Source organism: Grus americana, chromosome 2 (assembly GCF_028858705.1).
Source record: "Grus americana isolate bGruAme1 chromosome 2, bGruAme1.mat, whole genome shotgun sequence".
Classification (NCBI taxonomy): domain Eukaryota; kingdom Metazoa; phylum Chordata; class Aves; order Gruiformes; family Gruidae; genus Grus; species Grus americana.
In genome coordinates this window covers 56,824,512-56,847,041 of record NC_072853.1, presented here as the reverse complement: position 1 = coordinate 56,847,041, position 22,530 = coordinate 56,824,512, and the positions used below count along the sequence as shown (strand labels likewise).

The window sequence follows — 22,530 nt, the reverse complement described above, 5'->3', positions numbered from 1 at the left end:
ATGTTTATGCATAAAAGGAGAAGGAGTGGCGTTATGTACATTAGAATAGCATGCTATAAAGCTGTCTTGATGAATCAATTTATAGTCTGGATTTTAAACAGCATGCTGTGAAATATCTTTAAATCTCTCTTTGAGTAGGAAGGAGCCCAACAAGTTGCTGAAATGGATGCTTATTCAAACATAACGTTGTACTATCTTTGACTGCATACATTAGATCCATTGAATGGGTCCTTGTTTTCAGAGCACGTGTCTAGCACAGGTTTTATTAGCAAAAGAAATTAAGAAGCTGTATTTCACCAGTGCTGTTACTCTCTATACATGATGACTTTTAATTCAGAGAGCTAGTTTCCTTTCTGTGTCTCAGCAGGCAATATTCACCCACTTACTTGAAGTGACTTGTAGTAGGAAAGACTGGGGGTTTTTAATAAAAAGGAGTGTATTTATGTTAAGTAGTGTGGATGTGACAAAAGGGACAAGTTTGAAGGCATAAAAGGAAGTGGAATTTAACTGCCATTTACACCTTCAAAAAAAAAAAGAAAAAAGAAAAAAACCCAAAAAACAAAACAAAAAAACCCCACAAAACCTGAATATCGCATGGTCCAAATTCAAGCCAAAGAGAAGTTTTGCATTACTGGTCAGAGGTTTGCATTAATTGCCACCCCTCTTGAGAGTCTGAGTGGAAAAGCTGAGAACACAATCCCGCACGTCCTCTGCAGACTAGAGCTGGTGGAGCTCCACTGAGAAGCTTCTGCAGCAGCTGTAGGAGCAAGTTCTTTGTACTGTTCTGTGGACATTTGGCATTTCACTTTCTGATGTTATCAGTCAGTTCTTTTGCTAAATCTACCATGCAAAAGAGAAGAATAGATGTTTAAGAAGCTGCTACTTTTTTTCAGAGAAGAATTGAGTCACATGGTGGTCCCTAAACAAAATGGAAAAGCGAAAGTATTTAAACCTACAAAGACAAAGCCCTTAGTTAGGTATGATCACCATGAAGCAGTGTATTAATAACAGCATAACAGCAGAGGAAATTGTTGGTTAATTGGCAGGCCACAGATGCCTAGTTACTATTTACTCCCATTCATGCCACAGGGACATTAGCAGCCCAGTGTCTCTGTGGACCCATGCAGTGTCGCTCAGTCTTGTTGCTTGTAGTGTACATGGTGTGCCACCTTGGTAAAATTTTGTTTCCATCACTTTTTGTCTTCCCTAACAGCTGCGAAGTTAGAGCAGGCCCAGAGTTCATCACAAGATCTTACAGGTTCTACCACAACAATACGTTTAAGGCCTATCAGTTTTATTACGGTGGCAATCGCTGCACAAATCCTATCTACACATTAGTTATACGTGGCAAAATACGTCTCCGCCAAGCATCCTGGATCATCCGAGGGGGTACCGAAGCTGATTATCAGCTACGCAACATACAAATCATATGCCACAATGAAGCAATAGCCAAAAAATTAAGCGAGTTGGTGAACCATACGTGTCCTGGATTTATACCAGAAGATAGCCCCTGGGAGCAGGATGTGAGCTATGATTTGCTGAGAGAAGAGAATGGCTGTGAATGCACCAAAGCTCTGAATTTTGCCATGCACGAACTCCAGCTGATCCGTGTGGAGAAGCAGTACCTGCACCATAATTTAGACCACCTTGTGGAGGAGCTATTTCTTGGAGACATTCATACCGATGCTACTCAGAGGAGGTACTATCGGCCCTCTAGTTATCAGCCTCCTCTTCAAAATGCCAAGGTACGTGCATGTATATACACCCTCTTTCTAAGATGCCAGTGGCAAAGCCCATGTTATTCAGCTCTTCTGAGTCAGTGCACTAGTGTAACCTAACATGTAGATGTGGTTCTAAAATAAGAGGTGGATTGCACCATTATAGATGATGTAGCCAATTAAAAAAAGGTCACAGAGCATATTTCGTGAGAATAGGAACTCTCCTGTGGTTTATGTGACTGCATCAAATGTGGAAAAAGCAGTCTGATGAACTAAGGTCAATATGACCACTCTGAAGATGGAATCAAAGACTTGTATGCAGAGGTTGTCTGGGACCACAGCTGTCAGCCAGCAGCTGAGAAGACAGAGAGTGATACGGGACTGAGAAAAGACAAGAGAAGCAGGCATCAGTGGATGCTTGTGTAGCTGCGGGAGTGCCAGGGAGCGAGGAGATCGAATTGTATCAGTATATGGAAGCTGGGTGATCCCTAACCTGAGAAAGAAGAAGAGGGAGTTGGAAGGTAGACACATGAAAGTGCAAGGAAATGAAAAACAGGTGAATTTTGAATGGGCCTCTAATTCCATTTGATAATTCAGTTTTCAGAGAGGCCTCAAAGTGCCCTCAGCTTCATTGGGAACTGATCAACCCATAGTAAGTTAAATAAAAATCAAACAGGAAGAGTAGACACTGATGGTCTGTAGCAGGAGGGCTGTCTATAGATCTTTCCTGGTGACATTTCAAAGGCAGGCAGCGATTGGAACCACATTGCCGGCTGCCACTGGTGTGCTCCAGCTGGGCGCTGCCACAGCATCGCTTCCAGCTAATGCGTTATCACCGGGTTTAATCATCTTTTTGCAACTGATTCAAAAATCAGCTACAGGTTATCAGCAATAGCAGGAAACACAACAGGGGAAGGAGGAGTTTCGATGAGAAAAGCCTTGGCTTTCCCTTCCATTCAAAACCGTCCATCCTGGGTTCTGTCTGCCTCCTGTGAACATGAAATTTCAATAGTACAGGGACCTTAGATGATCTGCCTTGTTTTAATAGCCTGGCCTAGCGATAATTTTAATCCACGGTCAACTATGTCTCTGTGTGAAAGCTGCTCTCATTTCTGTCTGTCATTCTTATGCTCTCTTCAAGTGACCAGGGACAAATTCGCTTTTTCTTTTTAAACATATGTCTTCCCAAAGTAGAGAGTTTCAGCAGCAGCAGATGAACCACAGCACGTTCCTCATCAAAATGTTGGATTCAGCAATTTTACTTTTCTTTAATTAATTCAAACAAGCACATCAACTTTTTCTCTGCTTATTTGGGAGCAAAGGTTCTTTCCTAAAGCTCTTTCTTGCAGGTATCTGTAGGTACAAATTATCTGACACCAGCTACATGTTGTATCTGTTCTAGAAAATATAGCAGATCTTTTTCTGACCACATGAAACAGACAAAATCTTGATTTAATTCACCCTAGCTGATTATTTTTTCAGGTCTATCTGGTCAAATCTAGTTGTCTTATTATGCACTGATAGATAACATAGCAAACACTTACACTTCCACCTTGTAGTAATTTCATTACAGTCAGAATGATCAGATGTACTGCCAACCAGATTTATAAAAATAAGATTTTTGTCCAGGTCTGCTGTAACTTTAGGACACACTGGTAACAATTTTCCTGCCTGTCTCTTCTGCTACTGTAGCATCACTTTTTGCCTCTAAAATATAATGGCTCAAAAATATAATGCTCAAATTAAGGGATCAAATCTGCATAAGAGGTCTCTTTCTCGAGCCAGGTTAACTAAGTAAACTGTGAGACCACTGAAGCTCACAAAGCCCATTATTTCAGGCATGATCCGATCCATTCTGACCTGAGTGGGTGACATCTCTATGTGGAAGATAAGAGCATCCTCAGCCTGCCTGAGTCACCCGGCATGCCATTATCCCGCAGTCCCGTGTGTCTGAACGGGCAGGTCCTGCCCAGGGGTACCCGTGCGCTCCGATCAGGGAGAGCCTGCGGTGTGGCTCCCAGGGGAGGCTTCCATATCATATATTTACAAGAACTGTGGGAGGGGAAAAGCAAACAAGCCAAGTAGTTATCCATTGGTATTCATGAAGTACAGTGCTTCCAAATAAGAATTTTGGTAGCCAGGTCTTGGCAGAGGCTGAATCTCAAAACTGAATTTATGACGCTGGAAGCCCATTCATAAGAGTACTGTTGGCTACTGAAAGTGCTGTTACTATAGAAAGCACAGGTTAACTCTGAGTACACCAAAATACGTACAGATTCCAGCTCTCCATGATGAAACCGCTGTAGTTTAATAATGGGGGCCCCAGGTCCTGACTTGCAGGCCACTGCTCGACTCCCAGTTTGGCCAGGTATGACTTCTGGAGAGTTATGGTGTCTGGTTCTCCTCCAACCATTGCCTGCAAGGCCTGCTTGGCTCCCACAATGTATACATACAGCACGTGGATTGCTGGGACACCAGTCTCAGCTGGAGCCTTCAACAGCAAAAGATGCATAGGTTTAACAGAAGTTTAAAGTGTGCGACAGCGCAGCTTCTCTTTATGTTTTTTGGTAGGTTGCTCTTGCTCAGATTTGATGTGAGATTTCTTTTTTCCCAAGAGAAGTTGGGCCTGCTGATACTAAGTTTTCAGCATGATATAAATATCAGTACCCCTTAAAAATGAATCTTTGCTTCAGTTGCCATGAAAGACTTCTGAGTGTTGGTTTGTACCTAACCATGAAATTCTCTATACTAACAACAGGTTCGCAACCCGGCTGTCTGACCTAGTGTTTGCCAAATGTAGGAATAATAGTAACAGAGATGCTTTTTTTTTTTTTTTTAAGTCCGGGCAAACATACCGCTGAAAGGTTATAACCCTTCTTCTTTGAACTCTTTTCCTTTTCTAATTGTTGCTCCACTGGGACCCAGCTGAAAATGAGTTTAAATGCTAAATTGAGTTTAAAACTACAAGTCACAGACTCCTCTGGAAACTGGACACCATGAATAAATAGAAACGTTAAATCAACTTCGTTTTTTTAAGGTTTCTACAGTCATACCAAGACGTTGGGGAGGCCAGGAAATTGCTTCTGAAGTGAATCAGGTGTATTGTGTGGAATCTTTCATTTAAGGCTTTTTTCATTTCCTTTTTATTTATTTTTATTTTAAACTTATAAAGGCCTGCCTAAAATAAGTTAAGAGGATTCACATTTTGAGTTAAATTTATAGTTAAGCCTCTATATAGAAGAAAGTTCCACCCAGCTCAAGAGTTTACACAGCCTGTAAGTTGGATGTGGTAGCCACATTCATTACTTCTGTGGTTGAAATGAATGGTAATTAAAAGCAAATGATTGCTGGATATGTTAGGAATGCCAAAGCCACATGATCAGGACTTGAAACAAATAGAATTGGACCTTCTCCAGATTCCTGCAGCAATTTCACCACAGGGTGGTAAATCAAAAAGGCTGTCCAAAACCCAGACAGTTTTATACTGAGCTACAAATCTGAATGAATTCACAGATTACCGTATCTCAAGTGTTCATATAAAATCAGGGAACTTTAAAAAATACATAATATGTCATATCTTCAGGCTTTACAAATTCTCTTAGATAAGAGTGTGCCTTACACAAATTCCTCCTGTAAAATACATGGAAGTTCCTGAATGCAGCTGGTGACTAGGTCACTGTATAGATTTATCTTAGCAGTCCTCTAGCCTTGCTCAAGATATCAGTTAGGACTTGCTGATGAAAAGGGCTGAACATCTTTGATGTATCTTGACATTGCGAGTTTATCAAGGGATTCAAGCTATTGCACATGCAGGTTCTTTATCCAGCATGAGAGAGCACATGGGTGGAAAGGGCAGGACGGGGGAACTGCTTGGGCATTGTTGCGTGTATTATACAAAATATTCCCAGTTAGGACAGCACCAAGGAGCCTGACTGGTCATATCATCACACCTTATTTGCAAATGCACGCAGGGACTTGTAGCATGAAGGAAGGCTTGAATGCAGTATTCAATGCTATGCAGAAGGACAGAAGATGTTTTCAGAGATGCCTGCTCTAAAACTAGAGGAAATGTGTACATCAGCAATACTGGGACACATTTCATATCGAATTGCCTCAGCAATAGTGCTTTGTAAACAAAGAACTCCTTGTGCTATTTTATCATCTGGCAGAGTAACGGGAAAGATCAGAGCAGGGCTGTGATGACCAGTCATTCCAGTTAGATTATTATTTAGGAATAAGGCTGGAATGGTCTGGAACATCACAAGAAGCCTAAAACATGCTAGGATAACCTTCCTTCTACCTTTGCCACATTCAAACGTTTGCTGGCCACACACTTTCAGTAAGACATTTTTCCCTTGAACATGCAAGTCCAAATGGACTGATTCTCTATTACAAATTTATTCGCTGCTGGGACCTGTCTTTCATCAGCACCTGGCATTTGCAGCTAAAAAAGATTCAAGGTAGGGAGACCGGAGCTTGAGCTTTCCTTTAGCCAGGCGGTGAAAGGACAAAGTGCACAAAGTTTTTTTGTGCTTTTCAAAATTTGAGTCTTCATCTCTGAAACTCAGTGACTTCATCTATAGGGGAATGCTATATACATGAGGAGCGCCCAGGGAAATGCGAGAGCAAGTTAATAAATAGATGTTAAACATGTGAAGTGCCTCAGAGAAATATGCAAAACATTATCTCAACTAAGAAGTGTAATTCTGGAGGACAAAACTCCTTTGTTTGCCAGAGTAGTGCCACTAGACTTCCAGGTTAAGCCAACACTTGAAGGGGTTTTTTTGTTCATTATTAGTTGGAAAAGACTCTTGGTTAGGGAAATTATGATGGGAGTGAAGAAAGAACAGCCAGAAGAATGTTCAAATATGTTAATTCCAGGTTTGTGAACAATAACAGTGCGTGTGATGCCCTGCAGAGATAAGAGAAGTAGCCAGCTTCTAGCTGAGGCTGGTCCTTGCCGCGCTCGGCAGCAGTGTTGGCCGTGGCCTTGCAGAAGAGCGCTCCTTTGAAGGTGCCGCCCTGCGTTTCCTGCCTACACCAGTGCCAGGCAAGGACTGAAGCAGAAGGTTGGTTTTCATTCTCTGTGTGAACCTTCAAAAGCTAACTGTCGATTTTGAAACCCTATTTATTCATCCTTGTTGACTTGACTATCTCTGTTCTGCAACTGCAGTAAAAGCCTGCCCCAACACAAATACAGTACCACGGATCAAAATTAACTATTTAGCCTAGAAAAATAAAACAGGGGCCTTCAGATCTACTCAACATATGTATCTAAAGTACTGACACCTTCCTTGTTGTTGGCATCTAACCACAATTGCTTCATCTTTTGTAAGAGGGAAGGGAGGACTCACTGGTAATATTGCTACGTGGTTCAGAGGGCTATATAGGTTGTTTTTAAAAGGCTTAATAAACACATAAGGCAGCTTTATTTTGGAATACTCTGTTCCTCGAGATGAACATTTAAGCTCTCCCTGTGGGTTTTCAAGGAATTATTTTGTTGATACTTCCCAAAATATTAACGTTAACATAAATTAGTATCATTCTAATGGGATAGATGATGTGCACGCACATTCATCTGAGAAAAAGGCTGGTTTTCTCTTTGTTCTTGTCTTTTGTCCAGGCTAAAGTAGTTTATATCAGAAAAGAACAACCAGAAGACTTTTGCATTTCAAGTCAGTTGTGTTTATTTCAGTTTTATGCAGGATTGTGCAACAGAATCAAGATTGTAGATCAGACAGTTGTGTAATGGTAGTGCCTTTGGATTCCTTCATTATCTTTCCCTTCATGGGAGCAGTTAATAAAAACCATTCCTCAATATCTTAAAATATATGGTACGCATTTGTAGATAAATCTGAACCCATCTCCACCCTCCTTCCTGCTTGCAGCTCCTCTGTTCCCCACCAAAAGAAATCCCAAACTGACAACCCTGCAAAGGAGTTACCACTCTCTCCAGCGTTTCACTTGCTTCAAGATTTTTAATTAAAGTTTTAAATCTTTGTTATTCTTCATTCCCTTTGGCAGGCTGAATTATAACTGTGTCAACCGTGCTTGTCAACTCCCCAGAGCCAGCCTAATGCACATTAGCCAACTCAGCTTCATATGAGGTCATGGAAAGCCTGCAAATTATCACTTTTGTGGTGGAGAGAGATTGCAGCCATTTGTTAAAGCGTTGTCTTGGTCTGCAGTTATCTAGAGCGGTGGAGGAGCGGAGCTTGATACTATACTGAGCAATTCATAAAAGTGTCCTTTCTTTGGACTCGGCTCCTTGGCAATGTGAGGCAAAGCCATCCAGCTTGTTTTGTTGAGTCGGAAGCATTTCCTTGAACTGACATTCTCCCAAAGGGTTTCCATTTGTATTCATCCTGGGAGCACTCAGGTACTAACACTAAAACCTGGCACCTCGTTTTCTCGCGTGGTGAGGTTAAAGCATCCTGACCAGGCATGCCGCGTTCCAGTCCCATCTAGCCCTGCCGATGACACACGGTATTCAGGTGGGTGTGAGAGATCATTGCGAAGAGCGTCTTTTCTTTCCCCTCTTCTTCAGGACTTTCCCTCATGGTAATACATGCATTCACATCCTATCCCAGCTTTTGTGACTGTTGGACCCTGCAAGGTCCCGGGCCACCAGTTAGGTCTGTACTGCACGCATAGTTCAGGTCTGAGCCTGCCCTTGAGGAAACCTTGCACCTGGTCCCTCACCGCACACCTCCCTGCAACAAGGCTACGCTGAGTGCTAGCCCTTGCTAGTGCAATACCATATAGATGCAACCTGTCCTCCTTCTCCAACCATGAACGAGAGACCTGCTTCTTGCCACGCACCGGTAACCAGTGCACATCAGGGCTGGTCAGTGGTGGGTTTATATCAGCTGAGATCCTGGCTCTTCAAACAAGCTCCCCACGTTACAGCCACCAGCACAGACCTGGGGGCTCAGACAGTGGAAGTAAAGCGCTGTAGAAATATTATTAATGTCAGTACATGACTTGGTAAGGCAGGATATTGCTACAGAAATTTGAAATTTGACTTCACCAGCGTGGGGTTACTGAGTGGGGCGGTGGTGGCAGCAGTCCTTGAGGAGAGACCAGGCCCAGCTGGCAATGGTATGGGGGACAGGGGGGGAAGGGTGTACTTAGAGAGGCCACATTGAATATCTAGATTTGAATAAAAAGTGCAAGTTGAAAGGCCTGAGCCCCAAGGGAGGCATTACAGAAAGAAGCCACTGCTCTGCCTAGGGTTTGGGGTTGGGTTTTGGTTTGACACTGGCGTTGCTGGGGGGAAGAGGAGAGCGAGGAGGAGCCCAGAGGTGGCACAGCCGATTGAGCGTGTGCTTTTCCGTCTTGCTGAGGCAGAGCTGATATTTTAATCTCTTAACCAGGTTAACCTATAGGAAGGATGTGTCCACTGTGCAGTGGCTCCAGATAAAAAGAGAAGGAGAGATAATTTCCCAAATACTTTGGGAAACTGCTGTGTAATTTCATGCAAGTTTAAAGACCTTTCAGGTATAAAACAAAATGCTGAGAAAACTAATCGGGTTCACCGCTTCTCAGAATTGTCTGCTGATTTTTCCTTAGCCCAGGTCAGCTCTGAACAGCAGCAGTCCCATGTCTGCTCCAACACCAGGTCTCCTTTAACAGGAGTCGCCATATTTTTGGATGGCTTAGGAGCTTACTACACATCCCTACCTTCTATGCTTTTGTCTTCTTAGTGTGTCTGGTCTGGTAAAACACCAACTATTTGCAACTGTAAAAGATGACAGAGACAGCCTGTCAGAAACTGGCCAAAATTCTCCATTAAAAATACCAAAAAATCCCCTAAAAATGCTTTTTGCATTTTTTGAAGAGAAACATTTGCTTTTCAGAGAAAAATTGAATACCAGAAAACAAAATTTTGCTATGTATCTCTCTTCCTTCAGACTGTGTACTCAATGAGGTATTTTCCCATGTCCTTTTTAAAATAAGAATCTAATGAAAAATATCATATTAATTTTTTAGTCTGTTCTGCTAAGAGTGCACTGCATCTCTCAGACTCTTAAGTAGTCTAAGCAATGAATCTTCCCTTAAAAAACAGTAAGTCATAGTTGAGATAATGTTAATATTCCATTATGTAAGTAGCCAAATATCAGAACAATCATGTATTGTAATTCTACAAGAGAAGGGTTGAGTTACAATTTGAGCTGTTTCAGACAAATCATGGTTTAAAATTTTTGGATTGAGATACAGACACATTTTCAGGAGATAAAGAATAAATAGATAGATGCGGGAGAGAGCAAATATGTTTGAACAAGGTGTTTAATTGAAAATAATGATATCTTCAGCTTCCTCTTTACTATTAGTGCTTGTTTGTTTTGTCCCTAAATACAACTTGCAGTATATCCTGCAGGCCCTCTACTTGATATTAAACATTGATTTCAGCTTCTGCTTGAACCATAAGGAAAGGGTAGATTTTCTGTACATTTTGAAAAGGGTTTGGTCCATAGATGTCTGTCTTATTCTGTAACAACAGCATTGAAACACAAAGGTGTTCAAAGAAAACTAAAACACCTTCCCAAAAGATCTTTCTATGTGTTATGGAAAGCTCATTTCACCATTGCTCAGAGAGCATCCCAGCTGCGTGTTAGTTTTTTGGCCTGGGCCATAAAAAGCACTATGAAATGATTAGAGGCAAATTAGTCCTAGGCAGCCATAGAATCCTGTAGAACTTAAGAGAAAATTAAACTATGCTGAGAGGGTTTATGTTTCTGACTATCCACAGCAATTGGGAAAAAGATCAAGGAACCTCATCCTTGGTTGCTTTTTTTATTAGAAACCTCCCTGCTTGGCTTCCAGAGCTCTCTGGCCCTGTTACCACTTCAGCTGAGGCAGCAGGAGGGAGGGATAAGGAAAAATGTTGGTGGAAATTTTCAGATCACAAACTATTTTTTCCTCAACTACAAGAACTAAGTTTCCAGCCAGAGATTCAGGCTTATTTTAGCCCACATGGCCTGATGGATTAATTCAGAAATTGGCTTTAAAGAAACACCCGGGAGGGCAAGGAGTTGAGGCACCATTGATTTGGCATTGCAGAGCTACAAGGAGGCACCCTTCATGGGAAGGGATCTTCCAGTCATTGGGCAGCAGCCATTTCAGGGGCTGGTCCTTCTAGCATGACCCCGCTATTAAGTACGTTGTACACCTAAGATAATCAAAACATAGAACAGATGTTCATCCTGTCCACTGCTCATTTTATTGCTTTTTAGTTTATGTCATGCCCAAATGAGCTTTTTATTAGAGAGTACTTTATCATGTTTGGACTCAAATGTCCTCTGCCTCTGTTCTCTATTTTCTTTGAATGTCTGTGTTTAGAAAATAATCTTTCCCTGAGTCACATGGAAAGGGAGTGATTTGCAAAGCTTTAGCTAGTGTAATTAAGAGCCAAGAGCAGCCGACCTGAAAAAACGACAGTGAAAAATACAGTCAATTGTTAAACGTAGATTATGCCATAATTAAGTCCAATTGCCTCATAACAAAACTAGATCTTTCTCTCATCCATTACTTGGACAAAAACCGTACTGAAGGAGTTTACATGTGGCATATTCTTCCACTAAGAAGTTCATAACTCTGTGAAAGATAGTATCACAGAAAATAAAAAAGGTTTAAGTAGGCTTAGATTCAAGTGCTGGTCTCAGGGAAGCGATGCATTCAGGGTACATCCGTACGAGGTACCTGACCCAGCCTGTGACACTGATATTTCTGCTTCTCTCTTCACCGCCCCAACCTCTACCTGTCCCACTCCCCATTTGTTGCAAAAAGTGTCTGTTCACCTCAGCCCCTTCATCCGGGCACGTTGTCACTAATTAGAAGGCTGCCAAGCTGGATATTTTTTAGTAGTGCAACTGGCCAGACCTTCAGAGCTGGTGCAAAGCCTTTGGAATTAGAAGGGCTGCACAGAGTTACAGCAGTTCAAGATATGGATCACAGAGGTCAAAGAGCCAGATGGGCTACAGACAAGTGTTTATACTGCTAAACTTCACTTTGATTTCTGTGAGTTAACTTGGACCTTTCTTGAGTTTGCCCAAGGAGTCACCTCCACTCACAGTGGAATGGCAGCCAGCATAGTTGCACTGCATGAGTTTTGTAAGTTTTGGGAAGTGACTCCTCTGTGTGCCTCAAGGCACGAACCCACTCCCGATAAGGAGAAAGGGGCTGTTTGTAGTTATGAATTTTTTTCCACCATGTAGCTGCATGGACCTTCTTCTGCCCACTCTGCTGCTGGCCACAGCCAAGGGACTAAGTAGCCACAGGTCTGACCAGTCTGCACCTTCTACACTCCCAGTGTGACGGAGAAGACATCAAACAATGATAATATTCCCTGCCCAGCCTTGACTCGTAATACCCATGGTTTCTAATGTTGTAGAGGAGAGAAGAAACCTAAAATCACAGCTAGAAAAATGGTAAAAAGAATATTTATGCTTGATAGTGCTTCCTTGTCAAAAAAAAAAAAAAAGTTGCTTCAAATAGGACTGATTCCAGATCTCCTTCTAGACCATTCACTAGACCTGAGAAACAACAGAGGAATCCCACAAACAGCTAAGGGTGACCAAGAAGACAACACACTGGGTTTCTGTTTGGTTTTCTTCAGATTTTGAACAAGGGCAACAGAAACCACTGGTTCCCAGGTTAAATTGCCTTGGCTCACAAACTGATTGTGGAGGACAGGGTCCTGAGAGGGAAGTATGAATATAAACCAAACCACCCTGGCTGGCCCATGCTGCTCTGCCAGTGTCTCCTCTGGGAGATCATAAGAGCTTTCAACTTCACTTCAACAGAAAAGGGACTGTAGCAGAAATTGCCTTCTACCATTGACCAATTCAGCTTATATAAGCTATGTTTAGTTTTATAACACTGTCTTTTCCTCGCTTTCTTGCTTCACTTTATGCAAGTGGGGCAATCACAGCAATAAAGTTACTGTCATCGGTGCAGTTTATTAGCCCTTAAAGTGTTAGTGACACCAGCCTGCCCCATGGCGGGACAGCCACGCTGCGAGAGCTTGTTAGACACCAGCATCTTCCACAGAGCAACCCCTCAGCCTGGATCACTGCAGGCATCCGTGCAAGGCAGCGGCGGCATCTTTTGGATGTTGATCTCCAAGAAGGCGAAGTGTTATTTCTATTACACTTCAAAAATGCGTGTTTCTTTGGTGCTTTGGTTGGCAGCGAACGGAACCGCATGCCTCATCCAACAGGTTTCTTGCAGCACCAGCAGCGCTGCCTGGGACAGGGTGGATGCTCAGCTTCTGGCATCCCCGTTCACGGCTGGAGCTCAAGGGAAAGGGGGCAGTTCTGCCACTGCCCGAGGCATGCCTACGCAGTCTCCACCTTTCTCCAACACCAGCTCGTTTCCTATAAGTCATCTGCCCCCCAGCAATACTGAACCACAAACCACCCACTAAATCAGACCGCTTTCCGGAGAAAATGGCTCACGTCCTCTGAAGAGAGCTAGGGATTCAACAGACCGGTTTTGTAAGTCCCAAACAAGCTTGCAGATGAAACCTGCTGAGATTTTATTGCAGGCAAGAGAAAGGTGGACACTGGACTTCCATCAGATTGTACTTGAAGGTTTGTTCCAGGAATAGAGCTACACACATTTTTTACAATAATTATTATTATTTTATTTTTAATCATATCGAGTTCTCTGAAATTTCTGTCTGCTTTCTGACAGCTCAGTGTCTTTATTTAGGCTCCTACCAGTCCTGTCCCAAACAGAAGAGCTGTAATTGTCTGTGTTTCTATGGAATGAGGTTAAGTCACATAAGAAGGCCACACAAGAAATCTAGAGCAAAATAGGAAACATAACTGGATCTTGGTTCCTCTCTTGATTGTCAGAAAATCGAAACTGAAACTTGCAATTTCAGAAAAGGCTCAGTCCTTATGCGTTATCAGTGCTTTCAGTGTTCAGGAGAACCAGATGTTTTGTACCAGCCTCTGCTATCAGTTACGATGGCACAAGTCTGTGCTAACTTCACCAGTTGCAGTTAAATTACTCAATTAAATGTTCTTTGTATTTTCACTAAGATACTAATGGCCCTTGCACCTGCTTGCAGAATTTAGCTGAAAAATGTATCGTAAAATTAGTTAACAAGCTCCACAGTGGGAAAGAACTGCATCCACTTCAATAGCATGCTGACACGTAGTTCACAGAAGACCATATGTTTTGGGGTGGAAAGACCCTCTGGAGGTCACCAAGTCCAACCTCCTTCCTCCTTAAAGCGGGGCTGTTGGCCAGCACTGGTTCAGATCAACCTGATCTACATCGTCTATAGTTATTTAGCACACAGACCGCTATTCTACTTCCCAGGGATGTAGAACAGCGGACTTTCATTGATTTCGCTGAGCTTTGGTGTCTTGTCTTGTCTGGGGTAGGGGCAAATATAAACCCTGTTGTATATTGATTCTCTGAAGGTACCTACAGTCATATGACTGGAGAAACTCAGGGCACTAATGAAAGTTGTGTAAATGTCACCCCTAAAGTGTGCCGTGAGCTGAAGGCAGCGAGTGGGGAAATGCTGAGTCCGTAGCAGCTCACGTGGACTTGTATGAGTATGAGCGATGGATATGAGCATTTATGGTACGGAGGGACCTCAGAGAGATCTCAGAAAAGAGGGCTGGAAAGGGCCGCAAAGAAAAAGTATTTCTATAAATCTCTCTCCCTGAGGCTGCATGGGGAGCTTCAGCTCTTAACTCAGTGCACTCTGACTTGCACCTTGGGAAGACACCTCGCAGCTTGAACAAGGGGGATATGAGTAACCCACCCGGTGCATCCCCCTCTCTCCAGGAAGGTCTGTGTGGTCTTTGCCTTTCACCCTGAGTATAAGCCTGCTTACAGCTCAGAGTGCTGCCCCTCCGCACGTCGCCAGCCGACTAGAAAGCCTCTACCATCAGGTCCCGAGATGTAAACAAATAGCTCATCAGCAACACAAAACAAGCACCAGGAAGACAGAAAACACTGCTTTTACCTTGCGGGGCAGCATTTATTCTTCTTGGTCTAATTATTTGTCATCAATGAAGTGAGCTAAAAAATTAGTTTCGTAATCCTTTATCGGTCCATAAAATTTACTTCAAGGTTTAGCAGAGCAGAGACAAATGCTAATGCTGCTGTCACTCTTGCCATTGAAAAAATGCAAAATACAGTTTGAAAAGAGGAGAGAGAGGCCAAACTCTTTTGCCAACTAGAGAAAACCTTGCAGAGGCAGAAACAGTTAGCCTTAGGAGCAACCTACAGGTCCCTGTAGTTTCAGTTTCTGATGTCAGGTGGTGGAAGCCTCAGTGTGAAATTCCCTCCCCTCCTGCCACGGACTCAGAGCCTGCACGCCCCTCGTAAGACACCCCCAGCACTCGTGGATGGGGCTGGGGGTACCCGGTTGCTTGAGGCCGTTTCTCGGCTCACAGTGATGAGCTGCCATGGAGTCCAGCAGGCACCATGGACCCCGTTCTTGCTGGAGAGGGCCATAAAGCTTTCACCGTGTCTGGCAGCAGCTGGCCATGTTGTACACTTCACAAGCTTATGTTAGGGCTCACAAAAGCTGAAAAAGTTTAAAATCGCTGGTTACTGTTCTCCCAGGCTGCTACCCAACTGGAAAACGTACTTAGGACACCCATGCCCATCTATGATACCCAAAGTTAACAACTAAAAGGAAGACAGGTGCAGAATAGGAGCTTAGCAAATGTATTAATTTCTAACACAAGAGTTGCCAAGTCTCCACCATAGTAAATTACCATCTGCCAGCTTCTTGTATGATTTGAAGGCTAAAATCAGCCTCTTCTAAATCAAATAAAAAGCTGAACTGAAATGCTCATTTCAGAGAAATACAGATGAGAGAATTAATCTCCTAACTCTGTTCCTGCTGTGCAGTCTTATACATACAAAACCAAACAGTGCCATGTTTCAGGTGCTTTGAAGGGTGAGAACCTGCAGGAGAACACTAACAAAATAAGAAATGACCTTGTATTCCTTAAAATGTGGAGCTGGAGTCACTTCAGGATGAAATTGTTGGCCCTATTCATTGCCCTCTATCACAGATAACGCCTAATGAGGATTTCTCTCTGCTTCGTTTCAGAACCACGACCGCACATGCATCGCGTGCAGAATCATCTACCGGTCGGACGAGCACCATCCTCCCATCTTACCCCCCAAGGCGGATCTGACCATAGGGCTACACGGAGAGTGGGTGAGCCAGCGCTGCGAGGTGCGTCCAGAGGTCCTCTTCCTCACTCGGCACTTCATCTTCCATGACAACAACAACACCTGGGAAGGTCACTACTACCACTACTCCGACCCCATCTGCAAGCACCCTACCTTCACCATCTACGCCAAGGGACGCTACAGTCGGGGAGTGCATTCATCCAAAGTGATGGGCGGCACAGAGTTTGTGTTCAAAGGTAGAGTGGCTCGCTACGCTGGGGATGGAGGCGGTCACGTAGTTATGGACCAGGGCAGAATTCGCTCATAACGATTTGGTTGCTGATGATTTCATACTGTTGTTTTCAGGAGTTAGTCACTTCTTAGTAAGTTAGTTAGTCATTTCTTGGTAAGTTCTTTGTGCGAATGCCCAGCCGAACTATACAGCTGCACAGCATTTCACACCACTGAACAATACTCATTTGAGGCAGAGATCTTTAAGTACAGCACGAGAAAATAAGATTTCGCATCACTAAGTCTTGGAGTCCAGTGGCCAGACTTCAAGCATCTAAGCAAAGTGTCTGAGATTAGATCTGTGTCCTAGGGCTCCTTTCTTCAGAAGGCATTTGAGGCCAGAAGTGGTATAAATCATTTTCTGTCGGAGACAGATGTAGCAGCATGTGCCTTTTCATCAGCTTCCAAGGGGCCCTAGAGCAAGTAAGGATGTCCCTAAAGACAGCTCTGATTAATCTCACCACAGTGAAGACTGGATGCATCTAACCAAAACCCCTCGAGTACTTTGGGAAGCAGCGCTCAGTGGTGACGCTGTCCAGGTCCATGCGGCTGAGAAGCCTTCCTGTGCAAACAGCCCCATAGCACCCCGCTTAGAAAGAGCCCAGTGGCTTTAACCACTCATACAAACAGACTTCTCCAAAACACGATGTCCCGCCATGGCGCCGGCCCCAGCAGAGCCTCTGGAAGCCCTAAGCACTCTGTGGGCTCTTCTGCTTATTTCAGTTTTCGTGTGAGATACATATAGCTTCTTGTATGGCTCCAATTTAGGAAAGCATCTAACTATAAGAAAAAATTTACTAATCTAGGATTTTCATAGGAGGCAGGAGATACACCTGCCTGTCAGAGCTTTTGCTCTTTACAGCTGCATGCAGCATGTCCCAACTCAGCTCCTGGGGGGAAATCCAGGTTTTGCTTGAATTTCTGGTGTATGGTATGCCAATTTACCTCACAGATCAAGGTCGCTCATTTGATTTTGGTAAAAATTTAGGTTCACTTATCTATAGATTACTTTTTTACACCAGCTTGGACAAATAATGTGAACCGTATAGCCATTGAGTCAAATATCTTGTTTATAAAACCTCAGAATAAAATTCCCAACACATCTTACTATAAAAAGACATATACAGGACTTTGGTGCCTCAGGAGGCACGAGAGCTGGTTATTTGCTTCTGTTTTGGTCAGCATTGATCCTTTCAGACCCTCTTTTCTTGATATACAGGTGAAACACATACCAGGAAAAATCTCTGTTCAGCTTCCATAGGCTCATTCAATTTGGCTTTTTGTAACTTTTTAAACTGGCTGAAAAATAAAACTTTATGTGCCTTAAGCTTTTTTGAAATACAGGCAACTTGGAACTGAAGAAGCTGCAGTGCTTCCACATTTGATACTACAAGCTGCAGCCACTGTTTAGATATGACACAAAGCATCTCTCTGTAGTTCAGCATTACTTTATAATTCATGCAAAAAAAGCACAGGAAATATAGGAAGATAGTGCAGCTGTGGCACTTTCCAAATTTTCCAGTTGGAACTAATTATTTCATTAGTTTTACAGGGTAACATGTTAAAAAAATAATGAAAAATACATTATAAATAGCCCTACTTATGGATTAATATGGATGGTAATAAAACATGAGTAAAGTTTTATTGTTTCCTCTTTTACCTGTCTCCTAATATAACCAACTAGGCTTTATCTGTAAAGGATTGCCTGGAATTTATGAAAAGCTCTGCTTAACCTCCAACTGAGATATGTGGCCATCAGGTTTTCTTCAAGTGATTTTGTGTGTGTGTTCTGTACGAGAAGCAATTACATCAAAGATGTAAAATTATGCAAATAGATTTGCTGGCTACAATAAAATATTGCTTTAAGAATGAACAAACAGAGACAATTCTGATTTGACAGGTACACTCCAATCTGCACGTCGTCTTTGCTTTTGTTTTTGTCCGTTTGCTAATAGTTCCTCTCTTCCTCTCCTGCAGTGAATCACATGAAGGTCACTCCCATGGATATATCCACAGCCTCCCTGCTCAACGTCTTCAACGGCAATGAGTGCGGAGCACAGGGGTCCTGGCAAGTTGGGGTTCAGCAAGATGTCACCCACACGAATGGCTGCATCGCGCTCGGCATCCGCCTACCTCACACTGAGTACGAAATCTTCAAAATGGAGCAGGATGCCCGGGGCAGGTACTTGCTGTACAACGGCCAGAGACCGAGCGACGGGTCCAGCCCTGACCGACCGGAGAAGAGAGCCACTTCCTACCAGATGCCTTTAATTCAGTGTGCTTCATCAGTACCCAGATCTGAAGAGTCACCAGAGGAGAATAAAATAAGGCTGTATAACAGCAGGGCACCGGAAAAATATCCCAGATCCCCAGCTCTTGCTTTGGTGTTGTTTATTTGTACTGTGTCATATTGGGACATTCTCAGCTAGAAGTGAAAAAAACTTATTTTTCACGACTACAAAGCCAGGATTCCACCAGACTGGGGGTTGTTTTTCTTCTGAAAGAAAGGGACATTTATTTTCTTGATGCACTTGAATGCCTGAGAACTGTTGTTCGTTTCCTTACGTTCCCCCTCCTCCTCGAATCCCGAACGGCACTCGTTTGATGTTTGTGCTTTGAACTTCATCCAGTCTGATCCCTGGCCTGACATGACTGCACAAAAGTAATTGCACTTTAGGACTGCAGACTTTTGGGGGGAGGGAGGGGTGTCTCCTTTTATTTTTTTTTTTTTTTTTAACTGCTGGGGTGAACATTACGATCCTGCTTCAGTCATCTCTGCCATCTTACCATTGTGGTACTCTTCTCCCAACGCTGGGTTTCCCATCAGAATTTATCTCTGGGGAAGGGCTCGGTGTCGTGCCAGTACTGTGGTAGCAACTTCCCCCTCTGACTTCACAGCTCTGATGTACATATAAGGAGGAAAGCCACAAAGATTCATCTTGTCGTTATCTCTCAGCTCCTAACACAAAGAGGAACAGCAAATCAACAGCCCTCCATTCATATAGTGCTAAACAGTTGATACCTCTAATTAAAAAATATTCCAAGTAATTGAAGCTATTTTTACAATTGTTAAGTTGTAAAAATAACCAGTGGTTTAATATTTTCTCATTCAACTTCCTTAGCTATGTAATTGCTTCGAGGCCTCCCTTTGTATCTAGCAAATAGTTACAAGCAAGCCCCCTTAAAGCCAGACAGAAGCAGCATTTTCCTGTCGGATGCACACAGTACACAAAAGTTGCTGATAAAAGCCTGCAGGGACAACTTCTGCTTTAATGTTCCTGAGGCCTTACATACTCCACGTGCAGTATTCATGCCTTGGATTTTGTGGCAGCCAGGTGGACAAAGTAAAGGAACAAGCGGGGTCTAATATGTTCTGCAACCCTATTTAGCAGTGTATTTTTAGTGATGTGATCTTACGTAGGAACAAGTAAAGCGTTTCAGCAGCAAGCACACCGTAGCCCCATCGTAGAGCAAAAAAAGCAGGCAGAAACAGGCCCACATCCATCTGAGAGAGACTGGACCAGTGATACCAGAGGGAGGAGCAAGAGCTGCACAAATGCAGCTGCCCTCTCCCTTTTCTCCTAGTGGGACTGTCCCAACACATACCGTGGTTTTACCGAGCTTAAATTGGCATTGGTTTGGAGAGCACTGCTGGGAAGGTGGGTAGGCACAGCCCTGAAACCCCTTGGGTTTCCCCAGTGACAAAGACATCCTTGTGTGCACTGACACAAATCAAAGCAGACTCTGGAGGTATTTAAGGCCAGCAAGAAGGTTCAAGTTCATAGATAAACCATGCTCCCCTACTTTAATGGGGAGCAAGCTGAAGGTGCAGCTTAACCTTGCACCATTTGGGCTGTGGCTTTTACTGATATACACGTTTTGGCTTGCAGGAGGAGCAGGAACCTGTGTAAGAAACATAAGAAGTAAGGTTATAGCATTTCTTCATCAGTATCAGTGGCTTCTAGCTGCCCAGTCCAGCAGAGAAAAAAGCCTTTAATATGTTATTTCCAGCATCATAGGAGAGGTATGTCTTGACTGTGGGTCTTTCAGCTTTACATTACATGGGTCTCCATACTGTCTGCTATAGCAAAAGCATTCTGAAAACATAGTGACAACATGGACCTTGCTAGCAAAAACAGCAGGAAAAAGCCATTCAAGCAGCAAACAGCTATGCTCAGGCTCCCTACCTCCTCGAAGTCTGTGCTACCCTGACAGTTTTTCCAAGCTAGTATCAGCCTTGGATGTGAATTTCCTCAGATTCATCTGGTTTTGAGACAGCAGGAGGAAGGGGAGAAGGAACAGTATAATAGACTTACTGCCAGGTCAGATCACATCTTTCACATTTTTTTCCTCAGACAGATGAAAAGTCACAGAAAACTCATTACGAGTCAGGAATGGAGCTCAGGATGGCAGAGAAGCTAGGAACCAGGAAGGAGTTTGATTTTCTCTGGCTAGACTTGGGTTTTTTGTTCAGCAGATTTATACCAGCCTATCTCCAACTGAGTTACTGAACTATTACAAGATAGTTAAACACATCCTTTCAAATACTAGCTTTGCTTCTGACTTCTGTTCGAGACAGTGGCATGAGTGAATTCATTCTAGTCTCTATTTATGAGGATGGGTATGGCGTGATGTTCCTCAGATCACATGAGACAAGCTTCTTCCACCACCATCAACCATTTCCATGGTAGGTGGTCTCATCTCTAGAAAAAATATCAATGGCTAGGAGCTGTCAGACTGTTCCTTCCCTATGCAAGTGCCACACACAACTCAGTCCCAGCTGCAATCTGGCACATGCTCCTGATGCAGGATTGAAGCCAAGAGCAAAGGAACTGCTCCACAGCACGATGTTCTATACTCATCAGGGCAGTGATCTACAGTTGATTAGTGCTTCATGGCTCCTCTGTACATTGCTTAATGTCAGAAGTATTACAACAGTTTCAAGAGAAAGACCTGTCTAGTTCTTACCGCTAAAAAGCATGTTCCTGTCTCACCTGTGTTTTGAATCACAGACTTGCAAAGATCTAGGTTTTCCAAGGCTTACCTAACTAAATGCAAACATGATACAATGTACAAATGGTAGAAGAACTCCCTTTTTTTTTTTGTCCTGGAGATAGTTAAAAAGGAAGCACTTGAAAAAGGCCTTCCTAATGCATTGCCAGAAATCTGATTTGGGGCTTCTCTATTTTATTTGTAGCATTGACCAGAAACATAATTTTATGATCTGGCTTCTTAGCATATGCTGCACCAGCTTCCCTCCTTGTGCCTATATATTTTTTCTTTATTATTCTATTAGCCAACAGAAGCCAAGTTGGACAAAGGTATAAGTAAGTCTTCAGAGTGCACAGTTTATTTGCCAATCCATATTCTCTGCAAGGCTTCTCCTAGGCTACAGGCACAGAACTAGGAGCTAAGCTTCCATGATCTTTTGGTTTCATCACGCGCTAAATTAAACTGCTGCACAGCACCATATACATTTGTGACACAATATATTCCATTCATTTTATTGCTCCAACCTGACCTCATGTGCTGGCAGCCCTGGCTGCTAAAGAAGTTAAGCCACAAGTGGTTTAGCAGTGGAAGACCTACAAACTGAGTGATTTGTCCCATATTGAAATGCAGAAGCTTTAAAAAAAAAAAATGAAACAATGTTGGTAACTTCAATAATTGCCAACATTGCCAGGACAGGTGAAAATTCTTCCCTCTGTAATATCCTACTCGAGGAACCACTTGACACAAGAAATGGTAGCCTGAAGAAGTTCTTGTGCAAATTGTTTTAACAGATTCTATTTAAGAAAAAGGACAAAAGGGATCAGAAAAATCAAAACAAGTGTTCTTACACTGTTTCTATACCGTTTACATATTGTGCCTGCTGCCTGGGGTAGAATGTCATTTTTATGACCAGAAGTCCATATTTTAAGATATAATGTCTGTCTTGCTTGAGTTGGAGTGTGCTTGCTTAAAGTGCAGGATTTAAAAAAAAAAAACTTTCTATTTTTGTAAAGTTATAGGAGATATTTTTCTTCTCAACTATGTTCCAGATTAAACTGCCGGGGAAGTTTAAGCACTTGTTAAACTATTGATTGAAATAAAAAAGCTTAACTGAAAAAATTAAGGATTTCTTTGCCTCCTATACATGTTAGTTTTCTGTTCCATTGACTTCCTACCTGTAAAAAAATTTCTTGGAAAGCGATAACCAAAAACCCCTCTGTTGAGTAACTTGTGCACAGAAAAGCTAATTTCTTACTATAGACACAAGAAAACATTTTTGCTTGAGAACATGTCACTAGAACAGCTCTGATGGATACAGCAGGGATGATTTGTGTTTCATAGCACATCTTCAGGATCTCTGAATAAAATGGGG

At 42.8% G+C, this 22,530-nt stretch overlaps 1 protein-coding gene across 2 annotated transcripts in view; it reads left to right on the top strand.

The window, feature by feature from the left end:
- APCDD1 (APC down-regulated 1) overlaps positions 1 to 22,277 on the top strand; it is a 32,146-nt gene extending 9,869 nt beyond the window's left edge. For both annotated transcript variants that reach the window (XM_054817487.1, XM_054817485.1), the window contains 3 exons: positions 1,214 to 1,745; positions 15,811 to 16,132; positions 18,144 to 22,277. In XM_054817487.1, the coding sequence (XP_054673462.1) occupies positions 1,214 to 1,745; positions 15,811 to 16,132; positions 18,144 to 18,595 (1,306 nt within the window). In that variant the 3' untranslated portion in view covers positions 18,596 to 22,277. The remainder of the gene's footprint in view (positions 1 to 1,213; positions 1,746 to 15,810; positions 16,133 to 18,143) is intronic.
- Positions 22,278 to 22,530: the final 253 nt, after the last annotated feature.